The sequence below is a fragment of the Bison bison genome, unplaced genomic scaffold, assembly GCF_000754665.1.
Source record: "Bison bison bison isolate TAMUID 2011002044 unplaced genomic scaffold, Bison_UMD1.0 scf7180017864180, whole genome shotgun sequence".
In the NCBI taxonomy this organism is placed as follows: Eukaryota; Metazoa; Chordata; class Mammalia; order Artiodactyla; family Bovidae; genus Bison; species Bison bison.
In genome coordinates this window covers 4,437,581-4,454,938 of record NW_011494752.1, presented here as the reverse complement: position 1 = coordinate 4,454,938, position 17,358 = coordinate 4,437,581, and the positions used below count along the sequence as shown (strand labels likewise).

General features: G+C 40.1%; 1 protein-coding gene across 1 annotated transcript in view; it reads right to left on the bottom strand.

The window, feature by feature from the left end:
• Positions 1–5,073: 5,073 nt before the first annotated feature.
• NPEPPS (aminopeptidase puromycin sensitive) overlaps positions 5,074–17,358 on the bottom strand; it is a 108,861-nt gene continuing 96,576 nt past the window's right edge. Inside the window, exons 19-24 of the mRNA XM_010843141.1 lie at positions 14,169–14,311; positions 13,496–13,552; positions 10,359–10,466; positions 9,724–9,879; positions 9,406–9,453; positions 5,074–6,554 (exon numbers count right to left, since the gene is read on the bottom strand). Coding sequence (XP_010841443.1) covers positions 6,402–6,554; positions 9,406–9,453; positions 9,724–9,879; positions 10,359–10,466; positions 13,496–13,552; positions 14,169–14,311 — 665 coding nt within the window. The 3' untranslated portion in view covers positions 5,074–6,401. The remainder of the gene's footprint in view (positions 6,555–9,405; positions 9,454–9,723; positions 9,880–10,358; positions 10,467–13,495; positions 13,553–14,168; positions 14,312–17,358) is intronic.

Below are 17,358 nucleotides of genomic sequence, written 5' to 3'. Positions count from 1 at the left end.
AGCCACATTCTTCAAATATGTACACTCCACAGAACTGGCACTTAGCGTCAGGCAGTCAGGCTGATGAAAACATTTGTGAACCAAAGAATCTAAACAAGGAAGATTTTCTCAAGGTGTGCATTTGCCAACTGTCTTTGTTTTCCAGTCATCTTTGGTGGTGAGTTCCATGACTTAGAGCTTGACATCAGGGGTTGCAGGTGTATGCCTGGCATACTTAGATGCATAAGGCAAAGACTGAAACTCTGTGGCACTGGTTACAAAGGGGAACAGGCAAAGAGGGCACAGCCTGTCTTCGTACTAAAAATAATTAGATGTTTAGTGTATAAAAACATAGCTGGAAGAATATGCCCCAAACTTATCTGGCAAGCATGATTGTCTTCAGGAGGTGGATTTATAAGAAGGGATAGTCATTCTCTGGGATGGTTTTTTTTTTCATTTCAAAATTTGGAAAATGGATATGTATTACATTTGTGAACAGAATTAAAAATTTAAGGGGATACTTTGTTAGATGAATAGCAAATTGTTACAGTGAGGTTGGTAAAAGCATGCATGCGTGCAAAGTCACTTCAGTCCTGTCCGATTCTTTGTGACCCCATTGTAGCCCATCAGGCTTCTCTGTCCATTGGATTCTCCAGGCAAGAATACTGGAGTGGGTTGCCATGCCCTCCTCCAGGGGATCATCCCCACCCATGGATCAAACCCATGTCCCTTATGTCTCTTGAAATGATAGGCGGGTTCTTTACCACTAGCGCCACCTGGGAGGCCCAAAGAAGAGCATGCTGCTGCTGCTGCTGCTGCTGCTGCTGCTCAGTCGCTTCAGTCGTGTCTGACTGTGTGAGACCCCATAGACGGCAGCCCACCAGGCTCCCCTGTCCCCGGGATTCTCCAGGCAAGAACACTGGAGTGGGTTGCCATTTCCTGCTCCAATGCATGAAAGTGAAAAGTGAAAGTGAAGTGGCTCAGTCGTGTCCGACTCTTCGAGACCCCATGGACTGCAGCCCACCAGGCTCCTCCGTCCATGGGATTTTCCAGGCAAGAGTACTGGAGTGGGGTGCCATCGCCTTCTCCGAAAGAAGAGCGTAGACTATCTAATTATTCTCTACCATACACAAAACACACATTTGCACATACTGGGTATAGAACAGGGTGTTCAAATAGAACTGTCTTCGGCTATGGATATGATCTATATCTGTACTGCCCAACATGGCAGCCATGACTGAAGCGACTTAGCAGCAGCAGCAGGAGCAGCCATGGGTGGCTACTGAGCACTTGAATGTGGAACTTACTTTAAACTTAAATAGCTGCATATGGGAAACTTAAATAGCTGCATATGGCTGGTGGCTACTGTATTTGGACACACAGGTCTAGAATTTTCCATTTATAGGGAGCAAAATGTCAGCAGAGGCAGGGAAAGACCAGCTTTGGTAGCCAAGAGATCTTCTGTAAGACATGCTGTCCATCCAGTGGAGATAGAGTCTTTTTGTTTCGAGGATGACATGAGAGGAGGCACTTCTTTACACTTGTAAAGGCCACAGCATTAACTTCATCCTTCTACATCCTTCATAGTCTCCTGACTTTAAATGCTCCATTGATAGAAGAGCCACTGACCTATTAGGAAAGCAGCAGTCATCTCACGCATCCTCATTCATGTCAAATATTTTTAATGTTTTGTATTTTTTTTCTTATAAACTGTTTCTCTCCACCTCTCCTCCACTATCTGGTATCCTGTGTTGTCTTAAGATTTCTCCTATTAAATCATCAGCCATTCAGTGTACTGTTTCCTTCTTAATGTCTTTAAAAGTCTAATAAGCATGAAGAAGAGTATATCCATAAGGTTAGTATACATAATACAAGGTAATCAACACCTTAATGAATCAGAGTGGGTTAAGATTGCAGTGTAATGTATACAATTAGTCAAATTTATGATAAAGGTTAAGGTTGTTTGGAGGTGAGAGGAGGTGGATGTCACAGAGGACCATACTGGTATGATCAGCCAAACTATGGCAAGACTGTTTTTCCCTTCTTGGTTTTCATTGTAATTGGTGTATAGCATATCTACTGGCAGCTGGCAGCAGCTTCCTAAGAAAGCACAAGTTACAATAGATAGTAAGCTATGTTCCTTCTCTGTTGCTAATTCCACCCCAGCATTGGACCAGGAGCTCAGGAGTGAAAGCTACAGCTGCCAGGTATCAGCAATTAAATGAGAGAAGCAGAGTTCTCTTTGGCTACCTTATGTGAAGAGCCAACTCATTGGAAAAGACCCTGATGCTGGGAAAGACTGAGGGCGGGATAAAGAGGTGACAGAGAATGAAATGTTTGGATGGCGTCACCGACTCAATGACGTTCGAGCAAACTCCGGGGGATGGCAAAGGACAGGGAACCCTGGCTGCTGCGGTTAATGGGGTCAAAAGAGCCGAACACGACTTAGCAACTGAACAACAGCAAGACTTATGTACAAGTGGCAGTAACAACCCAATCAACTTTCCTTCCTGACACTACCATTCATCACAAAGTTAACCATCAAACCATTAGAAGGACCAATCATCCTCTGACTTGGTTTCCTAGGGAAAGGAAGTTATTTGGCCCACACGTTTCCTTACTATCAGGGTCCCCTGTCTCACTCTTGGATTAGAAACCAAACACCTTGACCACTTCACTTGTACTAGGATTGTTCTAAGAAGGCAGGTCAATTTGGGGTGGGTACTAGGATTGTTCTAAGAAGGCAGGTCAATTTGGGGTGGGTATTTTGCATTACCAGAAAAGATGCATGCTGAGTCATGCACTCTTTGCTATCCTACTCCATGGACTGTAGCCCACCAGACTCTTGTGTCCATGGGATTTCCCCGGCAAGAATACTGGAGTAGGTGGTCTATCCCTTCTCCAGGGGAACTTCCTGAATCAAACCCGAGTCTCCTGCATTGGCAGGTGGATTCTTTACTACTGAGCCACCTGGTATAAGCCCACAGAAGGCAGAGTCTTATTAAAAACAACTCCGAGATCCTAAAACTAGTATCTAGTAACAGCAGATTTATTCTTCAGTCATGTATGATACTGTAAGTATAAAGTCAACATTATATTATCAAAAGCTTATTTTCTTGCTGAGAAAAAAATCACTAGCCCTACAAATGTGGCTCTAAGTCCAGGACTCATTTGGATAACAGAGTTGAAAGACTTGATTTAAAGCTATAAACCCCCTCATACTCCCCAAATTGCACACTACAGAGATACATTCTTTATAAAGGGGTTCCTTACTTCCTGAAACTCATTCTTAGAAAATGCCAGATAAGAATTCATCCACCGCTGCCCACTGTCCCAAAAGCCTCTACTGCTTCCCATGAATATAAAATAACATTTTCTATAAGAAACTAACACTTTTGTCTTTCTTCCCAACTTCCTCATTTCTAAAAATTTTAACCAAGGGATATTACAGAAAAGGGGTTTCCCTGATATCTCCATTGGTAAAGAATCCGCCTGCAATGCAGGAGACCCCGGTTCGAGTCCTGGATCAGGAAGATATGCTGAAGGGATAGGCTACCCACTCCTGTGTTCTTGGGCTTCCCTTGTGGCTCAGCTGGTAAAGAATCTGTGTGCAATGCGGGAGACCTGGGTTCAGTCCGTGGATTGGGAAGATCCTCTGGAGAAGGGAAAGGCTACGCACTCCAGTATTCTGGCCTTGAGAATTCCATGGACTACTGTCCATGGGGTCGCAAAGAGGCAGACACAACTGAGCAACTTTCACAAACATTAGGGAAAAGGAGAATCACTAAGTATTTTTAAAGCTATTGCTTGTATCCATTGTGACTGCATGATCTTCTAATTGTGGAAACCTAACAATCAGCCGGAAGAACACAGGTTTGTGCAGACTGGCAAGCTTGAGTTGACCACTAGGACTGAGAGTTATTTGCTGTTTAACTAGCTAATTTTTCTGAAAGCTAATGCTTTCTCATCTGTAAAATGAGTATATTACCTAGGATAGGGAGCTATTTGGAAGGCAAACAATAAACTAAAACATCTGACAGGGAATTCCTGTGCAGTCCAGTGGTTAGGACTCCATGCTTTCACTGCCGAGGGCATCAGTTCAATCTCTGGTCGAGAAACTAAGATTCCACAAGCTTCACGGCGCAGCCACATAAAACAAAACAAAATATCTGACATGGAAAAGGCTGGATTAAGACCTTTAGAGACCCAAAGCATCAAGACTATGATGCCCAAATCAATCAAGATATTAGTGGAAAACAGAGAATACACTTAAAACTGGGTAATTTGAGGAAGGTTTAATAAAGGGACTGTTCACAAAGACATGGGCAGAGTTCAGGAGCTAGTAAATAAGTGGTCCATTCTATCCCTACGTCTGGAAGCTAAGGAGGGCTGCTTGTTAGGAGTCACAGTCTTTGGTAGAGGAACACAGACAACCTATGTGACCTGGCGACTTAGAAGCCAGGGAAATAAATACCCAGGCTTCTAAATATCCATTCCTCAGCCTTTTGATCTTCTGAGGGTGTTACTAATTGGATCAACACAACCTGAAGTCAGAGGCAACGGAACCTGTTGATGCAGTCCACGGGGGTCAAGACCTGGGACACCAAACAGGACGAGCAGCAGTTCTGAAGAGGAATGCAGCCAGCACCATCTCCTCCCCAACACGATTCAAACCACTCAACTGTTATATACACACAACTTGCATGTGTGCTAAAACTGAGACAACTTCTTTCCAGCATTTGATTGTGAGTTCTTTCATTAAAACAATGTCTCTTAGTCTGTTGGTGTCTTTACTTTGCTGGTACCGTAAGCACATGCCTAGATAAAAGGAAGCCTCAGGACATAGGAACTGACAGGCTAAGGTTAGCTCCTTAATGCTGACTCTAAGGAGCTATAAGAAGTTTCTGAGTTAATCCAGAAGTAATTTAGGAGGAATCTTAGGGTATTTCTGGCTAGGTACTATTCATTAGAAATTCAGCCACTGGATTTTCTTAGACTCAAAAAACCCCTATGGTAGTAAAACTTCTTATAATCCTACTGAATGACAGAAAAGGTTTTAGTTGCTTACCGAAGAGAATAAAGGACATCAGGACATCAATTTCACATTGACATTTTTATTAACGCCAACTGTTTTTTAATTATTATTTTTTTAAAACAATAGCACAAAAATGTTTCAAGGAAGCAGTCTCACAATCTGATGACCTTCTGAAATACAGTTAAGCCACACCAAATATGAATTCCTGTTAATAACACACAAAAATATTTTTTTTTTTTTAAAGAAAAAGAAAAGAAAAAAAGTAGGGAAAGAGGAAAGGAATGAGATTTAGAGTTAAAACTCACTGGATTAGGTTGGTGAGGCTTGTTAGTAGGATACACTGTGGAAGCAGAGTGGCACACACAGGCTTACAGTCTTTTTTTTAAATCAGTTACCACTAATACATGGGCCCTGCATCAGCAACCACTGACTTCTTACAGGCCGAACTGAACCAGAAGCCAGTGCTGATACTGTCAGAAAGAGGGTCAACAGTTGGCCTGTCATTTTTAGCAGAATAACTCCTTCAGAAAGGCCTGGCTGAAAACTTTTCATTTCTATTGTCTCACCTATATGCATTTCAGGATTCTTAAAAGTCATCTTAAAAAAGAAAAAAAAAATAATGTATATCAGTTTCTCTTATTTAATGTGGCTATAAAAGATGTTTCCTTATTATTTATCTCTAAGAAGGACACCGGGGTGGTGGGTTGGGATGGAACTAAGGGAAGGAAAAAACCCAGACCAGGATAGGTTTTGTTTGTTTTTTTCAAACTTTTTTTTTTTTTTTCTTGCCAAGGGGTCACACAGAAGGGAAGGCAAGGAGGAAAACTACAATCCTTGGTTCAGATTGAGTTATGCAGGAAAATATATCTTCCTGATCAGTCCCCATGCCAAATAAACAAAAAACAAGAAACCCCACTTGAGATTATGCACAGACTCTATATTATACCAGCTATCAGCCTTTAATGTTAACCATTCCCAGCAATGGACACTTGGCTTGTAGGCTGCTTGGAGAACCCACTTCACAAAAATCCTCTTTACAGAAGCCTCTAGTTTCCTTTTCGTAGGTTATAAAAACAGAACATCTGTCATTAACAGGAGAGTGTTAAATACTTTTAACCACTGACAAGGCTTCAGGAAGTTTCACAGTTTCGTTATGCTCTATTTTATTACTATCATATTTACATTTTTATTTTTTTGCTGAATTGCTGATTTTCCTTTTTCAATAGAATTTAATTCTGGAGTGTGAGCAGGAACCAGTTAACTACATTCATTGTCCAACCCCCACTGGCTTGAAAGAAGACTCCAAATTCTTGGCGTGTGAATCAGCTGTCAGCCGCCCCACCTTCTCCCTGCACAAAGCAGGACCGCAGTGGCGGTGTGCTCAGGGTCACGCTGTGGGCGGCGAGGCCTTGCGCTGCAGGAGGTACTGGTGGATGCTCTCAGCATCGCGCTTTAGCCAAGCAGCATTCAGCAGGATATTTTCACAACACTGCTGGATGGTACGCTCAGCTGAAGGAGCTGGGTGACTCTCGAAGAAAGCCTGGCATGAGACAATCCAGAATGTAGGATCGTTACTAGCAATAGTAAGAAGCTAATATCACAGGTCATGAAAAAATACCCACCGTCTATGAAGGATTCATAAGCTTCACTCATGAAAACTGACCACTGCCAGGCTAAAAGAAAACAAGCTGCACCTTAGACCTGCAGATTCTTCCCCTAATGTATTATATGCTAAAGAGCCTAATCACAGAGAAAGAACCTATATTCTTTAAGGTTCATTGTCCAAGCAGCAAAAAACAAAACAGAACATTTATCAAGGACCAAGCCCCTTGTGTTACTTCATCTAAATGACGATCTTATCACCCAATTCACAGGGGTTAAAAAAACCTACTTGAAGTCTAGACTTTGAAATCAGCCTTGGGACTTGATCTAGCCCCCATTATGTACTAAAGTGTGACTGAGTAAATTAACTGCTCTGTTTTATCATCTATGAGAAAATATAATACTTGGCAGAGAGTAGTTAAGGATTCAACACATTTTGGCTACTTCCAATAAAGATTAATTTGTAAGGGATAATAAAACTAAGAAGCTTAAATTGCTGCCATATTCTAATAATTTAAAATTTTATAGACACATTTTCATACAGTAAACTACTTCAGAGTTCATTGTAATTATTGCAGTGCTTATTGATTAAAGGTTGAATAAACCATTTTCTAATGAAGTACACCTGGTTTCATAGAAAATATCAACCAGCAAAAGGATGGGGACCGGGGGGCGGGGGGGTCTTTCCTTTGAAAGAGTCATCACAGGTCTATAAGAGAGAATGACTAATTCATCAGATTAAGTCTAAACCTCTTAGAAATCAGTTACTTTATTGACATGGATGACAATGGCTCCTGCTCCAAGGCTCCTATCACAGTTGGGTTCTTAGGGCCTGAGTAAGACTTCTCATTCTATCTCAACAAATAGTACCACTGCTTACATATAAGAAACCCTTGACTACTTCCCTCTTCCTCCCCCAGATATGTTCACAATACAGACAAAACATTCAATAAATACTGGCTGTATTAAAGACTAACAAAACAAGCCCTGGAATCAAGATTGCTGGGAGAAATATCAGTAGCCTCAGATATGCAGATGACACCACCCTTACGGCAGAAAGCAAAGAACTGAAGAGCCTCTTGATGAAAGTCAAAGAGGAGGGTGAAAAAGTTGGCTTAAAACTCAACATTCAGAAAACTAAGATCATGGCATCTGGTCCCATCACTTCATGGCAAACAGATGGGTAAACAATGGAAACAGTGACAGACTTTATTTTTTGCGTCTCCAAAATCACTGCAGGTGGTGACTGCAGCCATGAAATTAAAAGATGCTTGCTTCTTGGAAGAAAAGTTATGACCAACCTAGACAGCATATTAAAACAGAGACATTACTTTGCCAACAAAGGTCCGTCTAGTCAAAGATACAGTTTTTCCAGTAGTCATGTATGGATGTGAGAGTTGTTGGGACTGTGAAGAAAGCTGAGCGCCGAAGAATTGATGCTTCTGAACTGTGGTGTTGGAGGAGACTCTTGAAGAGTCCCTTGGACTATAAGGACATCCAACCAGTCCATCCTAAAGGAAATCAGTCCTGAATATTCATTGGAAGGACCGATGCTAAATCTGAAAATCCAATACTCTGACCACCTGATGCAAAGAACTGATTCATTTGAAAAGACCCTGATGCTGGGAAAGATTGAAGGTGGGAGGAGAAGGGGACAACAGACGATGAGATGGTTGGATGGCATCACCAACTCAATGGAGAAGAGTTTGGGTAAACTCTGGGAGTTGGTGATGGACAGGGAAGCCTGGCGAGCTGCAGTCCATGGGGTCGCAAAGAGTCGAACACAACCGAGCAACTGAACTGAACTGAATCTCTTTCATTACTCTATCTCCTCCAAGCTACTTTATCATTTTTGCTTCCCAATATCTCCCCTTTCCAAATTGCATTCTCTATACTGCAGCCAGATTGAAATTCTTATCATATAAACCAGATTAAGTCACCCCTTTGTTTATAAGCCATTTCAAAAAGGGCTTCCCATTCTTAGGAGCATTTTCATATGGGCTACAAGGCCCTCTTCAGTCAGGCCTCTACTTTACACTAGCCTTAACTTGGCCACTGGCCTCCCCTTGAACTAATTATATGTATTTCTCCTTCAGGAATATTTATTACCTTTACAATAAAGCGATTATTTACATAATACAATGCATAATATTGAATCTTGATCTAGACTCTCTGTTATGTACTAACCTGTGACTGAGTAAATTAACTCATAATGTGAACCAAACATTATAGCTCTCAGAATTTCCAAATCCACCCCTGAAACCTTCTTGCTTTCAAGAATCAAAGTGGAAGTGACACTTAAAGGGCCAGGAGTAGAGTCCCTACATAGTCATCTTGTCTCTCTGTGCACATAAAAGACCTCTGAAAGGTATTAGAAGGGAAAAAGAACTAATATGAAAGATCTACTATGTTCCAGGCCCCCTATGTTACTTAGTCTAGACATCTTATCACCTCATTTTATGGAAGAGGAGACGGGCTCATAGAGGTTAAAAAGCCCACGTGAAGTCACGCAACTAACAAGGGGCAGAGCACAGATTTACATCCAGGTTGACTGACTCTAAAGTCCACATTCTTTCAACCACTTCAATGCCCTCAAAGATGATTCCAACTCTAAATTCTTCAGGCCTTAAGGATACAACCTAACCTTTCTCCCAGAAAAACATGGAGACACTACTAAAGTACATCACCCCAATAATCTATGATTATAATTGATTAGTATTTTTATTTTCTGGATTGAAAATAATAATAAAAGTGAAATAAAAGTGAAAAGTAAACTGTATTTTCCTTACCTTAACTTCTCCAGCCATTTTATCAACTGCAAATCCCTCAACTGATAGCTGAAAAAACAATGGTTTATAAACAGTAAGTACAACTAAGAGGTTAGGAACAAACTTCCATTTACCATAAAAACAAATCATTCCACTCTTTCCCAACTTCAGTTTATTCTACAGGGTACAGGATGGGCTATGGAGAAACTGTTTAGTAAAGCTAGTAACTACTTAAGGAAACTTTTAAAAAGCAAAGACAATAATCTATGGGTTGAATGAATCATGAATGTCTCTCAATAATATCCACGATAAGCAAACTACTCAAACATTTTCACCTACCTTTATTAGTCTAGATATTAAGAATCCTCCCTGGTATCGATTATAAAGTTCTTCCCAGTTGTCCTTTATGAATTTCCAAGCAGCCTTCCTTCCATGCTTACTGCCTCCAGCCACTCCACCAATTACTGACACAGTGTCCTGTGGACGTACCTCTTCCTAAAAAAAGAGAACTATAAGTCTAGCATATCCAGGATATTGTCTGATGCCAGAAAGGGCAAATGCTGTTGAGGTACCCAAGTAATCCCCTTCTTGTTTCAGGAGTAACTGGCACCAGAAGCTTCTAGCAAAGAGGAGAATGTTTAACCTACAGATCAGCCAAATTGAGAATGAAGCACTGAGATGGGTACAATAGATGGCTGCTCAATAGATACCTGCTCTAGGGTAAAGAAAGAAGAGCCAGGAAGTAGGCACAGGGATGTGCCAACCTTACAGTTTATTTCGTCTCCCAACTATTCTGATTCTTAGCGTTAGAGGGAAATACAGTGGCTAGTAACAAAAGCTTACTCCAGTTTTTCAAGAAAGAGGAAGCCTTTAGTCTAGGATTAAGACAGATCAAGAGAATACTGAATCAAGGACACTTGCTATAGATCAGTTGGTAGTAATTCCCTCTAAAAGCAGTTTTCACTGTAACTTACTGAAAGTGCAAACGTGAGGACTTTTTGAATCAATTCAGGTGAAAGAGTAGCCCCAAGGACTCTTTCAATTCGGTTTTTCTCTTCCTGCATATCTGCTTGTTTGTGAAGCTATAGTGAAAAAATACAGAAAGAGAGAATTAATTTCTCGCTGAATAAGGTGAAACTTTTGCTTTACATTCTCATTGGCTAAGATTGCAGGATATGAAATTAACAATATTTTTCAAGAGGTTTGAGCACTAAATTTGTCCTGTGCCCCTAGAGTAAGTCATTAATTGTTAAGTGCTCACTACATAAATAGCTTGTCATCAGTTCTGAGCAGTTCAACCTCAGGATCTAAGGGGTGAGCCCGTCATGACCAAATTCTTTATTCATTGATGTCTGACCAATGTTCTATGTTAGATAGGCAAAATGATCATTACTAATACCACTAGAAATCAATTCAACTCATCAGTTAAAAAATACAGGAAGCATTATTGAAAGTAATATTTTGAGAATATTTGATGACATAAACATGCCACTGATATATTAACTGAAAGAAGAGATACAAAGCAAAATGGTTCTAAATTTTAAAAAATTTAATGAGAAGGGGAGACAAAAACCCTGAAAACACATCAAAATGTTAACATTAATAATGGTCTCTGATCAGTAGGATTATGCAGTATCACATTTTTAACTGCGAAGTATTATGAATGCAGAGCATTAAGAAAATAGAAAAGCATAAAGAAAAAATTACTATATTTACATTAACCAAATCATGAATAAGATCATATTATACATGCTATATTTGTGATCTTTTTAAAATTACAAGTAAGTTCTATTTTCTTCTTTATACTTTTCTAGCCTCTAAATCTTCCATAGTGAGTATACCAAAATCTCTTTTCATAATTAGAAATAAAACATTATTATGTTTTTTAAAAATTAGAACTTCAAATGTAGATGAGATACTTCTCTAAGACAACTTAATTTATAGACTCTCTTGACCTTTTTTTTTCCCCTCTGAAGAGTTAACACTGACCAGTGTCTGGAGACCCCATCACAGCTCCCAGTTTCCTCTTCCTTTCCTTTGGACTCTTTTGAGCAGCAGTGTAGTAAAATAGATAGGAGGTCAGAAGACCTGGGTTCTAGACCCAGTTTTGCCTCTAACTAGCTGTGTGATCTTGACTAAGTCCTTAACCTCTCCAGGTCTCAGTTTCCCCATCTGTAAAATGAGCGGGGTGGACAGATGATTTCTAAGGTCCTTTTCAGCTCTAATATTCAAGGTCTGAACTCTGGCATTTAGGAAGCATTCCCCACCCCACCCCCAAGAGGACCTGTTATAGGAGTCCACTAGATGGCACCATAACACTACATTTCAAATATACTCTGAATTAGTTATTTAGCCTGCTTCATTATTCTTACACAAAATCCTCATCTCTCATCAACTGGCTTTGTTTCCTTTAATTTTATATAAGTATAGTTGATTTACAATGTTGTGTTTTCAGTGTACAGAAAGTGATTCAGTTATACATATATAATAATAATTTGCACCTGCTAACCCCAAACTCCCAGTCCATCCCTCCCCAACCTCTCCTAACTGGTTTCTTGAAGAACCCTGATTCTGCCTTCATTAGAGCTCTTTGCATAGTAAAGTTGAATCATTGTGGGCTCCCTTGTGTTAAGCAGATGCAAACTCTTATTAAATAAACACACTGGTATAAATTCTTAAACGTATGCCATGACATGAAAATGTCAAACGACCTGTCATGAAATTTTCAGAACCCTTATTTTTCCCATATCTTTATGGAATAGACAAAATATACCAACTATCTCATTTCACATGCCAAGAAATGCATGATTTATAGTGCACAGGTTCACAGAATATTAAGAGTGAGAAAGAGACCTTAATGTCATTTAGTTGAAAGGTAAACCCAAAGTATAATTTTTTATGTTATTAGAAAGGAAACCCTTATACAACATAGGCAGTTAACGCAATACAATTGCAATTTAGTTTCTTAAATAAAGTTTGTGTATTTTTAAAACATTCTAGTCATTTAAATATGATTTGTTTAAAACTAAAATACCAGAAGTTAGATTTGTAATTGTGATGCACTTGGGGTCAGAAAAGTATTCTGATTAAGATCCCTAAGTGTGGATCTTTTAATGAATGGGTCTGATGGATGATTTGGGTATTTAGGCACGTATTGCATGTTTTATTTGATAAGTAGAATCAGCTCCCTCCACCTCTAATGCAACCAGGTTAGACTAATAACTGCATGGATACAGACTGGAGACAGCACTTGTTCTACAGTATTAGGACTTTCGAACAGATCACTGCCATTATAAGGACATGGAAAGTTTTAAATATATATTTTTTCTAAGTCAGAGTTTAATTATATGCCAACCACCCTGGGAAACTACAAGAGGCTATGAAAGCAAGTGAATTAATTTTCTGTCTGTTCATAAGAGGCACCAGCCTAGACCAAATCCTTGAGGCACCTATTCATCTATCCCTTTCCTAAGCACAGAAATAAACTTAAAATGGGCAGAACCCTGAGTAAGTTTGCATTGATGGGAAAATTTTTAAGAACTGGACTTTTTAATCTAACTTAACATTTTAGTATTAAGATTTAAGATACATAAACTTGTGATTTATAAAAGTGAATAAATGAGATGACTTGGCATTTGTATTGGTAGTATAGATGAGCAGATATTTCTCCTGCTGCTGCTCCTGCTAAGTCGCTTCAGTCGTGTCCGACCCTGTGCGACCCCATAGATGGCAGCCCACCAGGCTCCCCTGTCCCTGGGATTCTCCAGGCAAGAACACTGGAGTGGGTTGCCATTTCCCTCTCCAATGCATGGAAGTGAAAAGTGAAAGTGAAGTCGCTCAGTCGTGTCTGACTCTTAGCGACCCCATGGACTGCAGCCCACCAGGCTCCTCCGCCCAGGGGATTTTCCAGACAAGAGTACTGCAATGGGTTGCCACTGCCTTCTCCAGATATTTCTCCTATAGCTTCCTAAATATATGCATGCCTACAGTATGCATATCAGCATATATTTCTTTTGTTACGACTTTTTTTTTTAAACCATTCAAGGTCATACTCTCTGTGTCAATTCAACTTCAAAAGCAGAAAATAGGAGCCCTTTCCAAATTTACTCACCTTCAGCATAATGTCTAAGGTAGTGCCATCACCATGCTTCAAAACAGTCAGATAGACCTACAAGAGAATACGGAACAAAAAAGAGGGCATCTGATTGTATGTAACTTATTCCAAATATTCTAATGTTAAGACAGAAAGCAAGTTAAAAAAAAAATTGTGTGGATATTACATAGAAATTATGGCAACAATCTAAGAGCCCACTTGAACAACCAGAAAGGTAGATGGCAGGTAATAACAGCAGAGCACAGGAGACTGTGCACCGATAATCACCTTTTAGTACCCTAGTGTGGACTGAGAAACTACACAAATGAGATGTTGCCTACAGGCTCCCTAGATGGTGTGTGTTAAGAGAATTAGGCATGATTTGTAGGTCAATACTTAGGTCTACTTAGGTCATTTTTGTTGTTGTTTAATCAGAGTCGTGTCTGACTCTTTTCAACCCCAAGGACTGTAGCCTGCCAGGCTCCTCTGTCAATGGGATTTCCCAGGCAAGAATACTGGAGTGGGTTGCTATTCCCTTCTCCAGGGAATCTTCCCAACCTAGGGATCAAACACAGGTCTCCTGCACTGCAAGCAGACTCTTTAGGTCATTTTTGGTTATTATTAAATACATTCCACACTACACAGAATGATGCAGACACCTAGAAATCAAAGTACTTTATTATGAGCCTACCGGACTCCTCAGATCAGCGGAGAGAATCTGTTTCCCTTCTACATGGTCCTTAAACCGACGACGGGCTTCTTCTAATGTTGCCTTATGTCCTGCTTTTCCTAGTTTGCCCAGGACCAAGCCCCTCAGGAGTGCATCTAGGTGACCTGATTGAGAAGTAAAAGAGATACAGAACTACTTAAAAAGCTTAGTTTTTACAAATATGCCACCTGGATATTGTATAATTGTGTTAGACCATGCCTACAATCTTGAACAAACAAAATCAATTACCTTAGTACTTGAGAGAACACTTAATTTAAATTTATCAAACAATAAGAATGAAGTACGTAACACACTAAGATAGGCAAATACGCTGACTCTGTCTATGCCAACTGTATTTATTAAATATTTATTAAATGTCAACTGTATCTATTTAAATATTTATTAAATATTCTATCTAGGTAGTTACACCTGTAAGAATTATGTGTGGAAGGAATACACTTAGATCATACAGTTTTGACCCAAAATTTAGAGGAAGGCCACATACAGAACTAGTATGCCAGGGAGATTAAATTGGAATCTTAGATTTTTTAAATCAAAATCTGATGGATTATTCCAAAGATATGCAGGTGGCTGATAAGCACATGAACCAATACCATTAGCCATTGCTGCTGCTGCTAAGTCACTTCAGTTGTGTCCGACTCTGTGCGACTCCATAGACGGCAGCCCACTAGGCTCCTCTGTCCCTGGGAGTCTCCAGGCAAGAACACTGGAGTGGGTTGCCATTTCCTTCTACAACGCATGAAAGTGAAAAGTGAAAGTGAAGTTGCTCAGTCGTGTCCGACCCTCAGCGACCCCATGGACTGCAGCCTACCAGGCTCCTCTGTCCATGGGATTTTCCAGGCAAGAGTCCTGGAGTGGGGTGCCATTGCCTTCTCCCCATTAGCCATTAGGGAAATGCAAATCAAGACCACAATGAGATGCCACTTCAAACCAATTAGGATGGCTAAAATAAAAGACAATACGAAGTGTTGGCAAGGATGGAGAGAAATTAGAACCCTCATATACTGCTGGTAGGAATGTAAAATGGTGTGGGCACTTTGAAAAAAAGTCCAGTAATTCCTTTTGAGGAATTAATAAACACAGAGTATGAACCAGCAGTTCCACTCTGGAGAAATGAATTCATAACAGTAAAAAAGTAGAAACAATCCAAGCATATATACACTGATGAACGAACAAAGAAAATGTAGTATACTCATGCAATACAATGAAATATTATTTGACTATAAAAAGGAAGTACTGATACATGCTGTAACACAGGTGAACCTTGAAAATACTGTAGTAAGTGAAAGAAGCCAAATAAAAAATGCCACACAGAGTACGATTCCATTTATATGAAATGTCAGAACAGGCAGATCTGTGAGGCACTAAGCAGATCAGTGGTTGCCTGGGACTGGGTTGCCAGGGAGTAGAGAGTAACTGCCAACAGGTATGGAGCTTCTTTTGAGTGTAAAGACATTTTTCTAGAATTAAGATAGTGGTGGTGGTGGTCGTTGTACAGCACTGTGAGAAAAGACTGAACTGTATATTTAAAAGGGTGCATTTTTTGGTATATTGATTATATCTTAAAAAAAAAGTTAATACTAGCACACAAACTGATAGATTCCAACAGTACAACAAATAAATTGTGATATATTCATACAATGAAATACCACTCAGCAATAAAAAGAAATGAACAACCTATATGTATCTCTAGAACATTATACTGAGAGAAGCCAGATAAAAGAACAGAATATATATTATGATCCCACTTATATAAAGTTCTAGAAGAGACTATATTAATCTAGGGTGAAAGAAGTCAGAATAGCGTTTGCCTGCAGGGGGTGGAAGGGTAGGGGGGTGGCAGGAACTGACTGGGAAGTAGCTTCAGAACAACCTCCTGTGGTGACGGAAATGTGGTATGCATTTGTCCAGTCACTGAACTGAACGTATGCGTTTTGCTGTATTTAAACTGTAACTCCATAGAAGGTTTAAGGAAACCATAAGAAATCAATAGACAACACAACTAGAGACTAGTTAAGGTTCTTAAAAGAACCAATTTATAATTCTGGTGCTGATTTGCTGTTTATGTAAAATCTTTATTATTTTGCTATATTTGATTCTTCCATCTGTAAAACTGGAAAACTGAAGACATTCTCCCTATTTAAAAAAGGTGTTTTTGAGCCCTTGAAGTCTCACATATTATCATCATGAAAGAAAAGTGCAACACCCATCAATTTACCTCCATCTGTGTCCATCTACTTCCTGTCTTGTTCTTAGGGATCTGCTGTTTTACAACCTAAAGCCAACTCCTCTCAAGTATTCAGCCATCACTCCAGCAGCTACCTCTCTCTTTCACATCATGAATTTTTCTTTACTGTATCATTTTCATCAACAAAGACATATTATAAAATTCCCCACCATAAAAAAAAAAAAAGTGCCTCCTTGGTCCCACATCTCTCTCCTAGTCCCTTTTATCTGATTTTCTTTTTAGCAAAACTTAAAAAAGTTGTCTGAAACTGCTGCCTCCTTTTCCTCTCCTTCCATTCTGGTGGTGTTCACCACCACGCCATGTGAAGCTGCTCAGTCATGTGTGACTCTATGTGATCCCACGGACTGTGGCCTACCACACTCCTCTGTCCATGGGATTTTCCAGGCAAGAGTACTGGAGTGAGTTGCCATTTCATTCTCCAGAGGATCTTCCCAATCCAGGGATCAAATCCGGGTCTCCCGCATTGTAGGCAGATGCTTTACCATCTGAGGATGGGAAGTCCTGGTGGACTTCCACCATGCCATAGAACCCAGTTAATGTAACCACCAGTTCATCATCATTCTGCCTGACTTGGTACAGTATTGGCACAGTTGATCGCTTTTCCCCCTCTACTGCTTAAGGCTTCTAGGACACTCCTCTTCCTCCTAACTCTCCTACATCACTGGCCAGTCAGTCTCCTTTGCTGATTCCCCCTCTTCTACCCAATCTTTGAATCCTGAACTGCCCAAGGACCCAGTCCTCACACCTCTTTTCTCCACCTACACTCAAGCCATAGGTGGTCTCATCCAATCTTATGGCTGTAAATACCATCTACGCACTAAATGTATTACTCAGCCTGCACCTCTAGGCATGGTACTCTACTTGGATGTCTAAAAGGACCTCAAATTCAACATGTCCAAAATG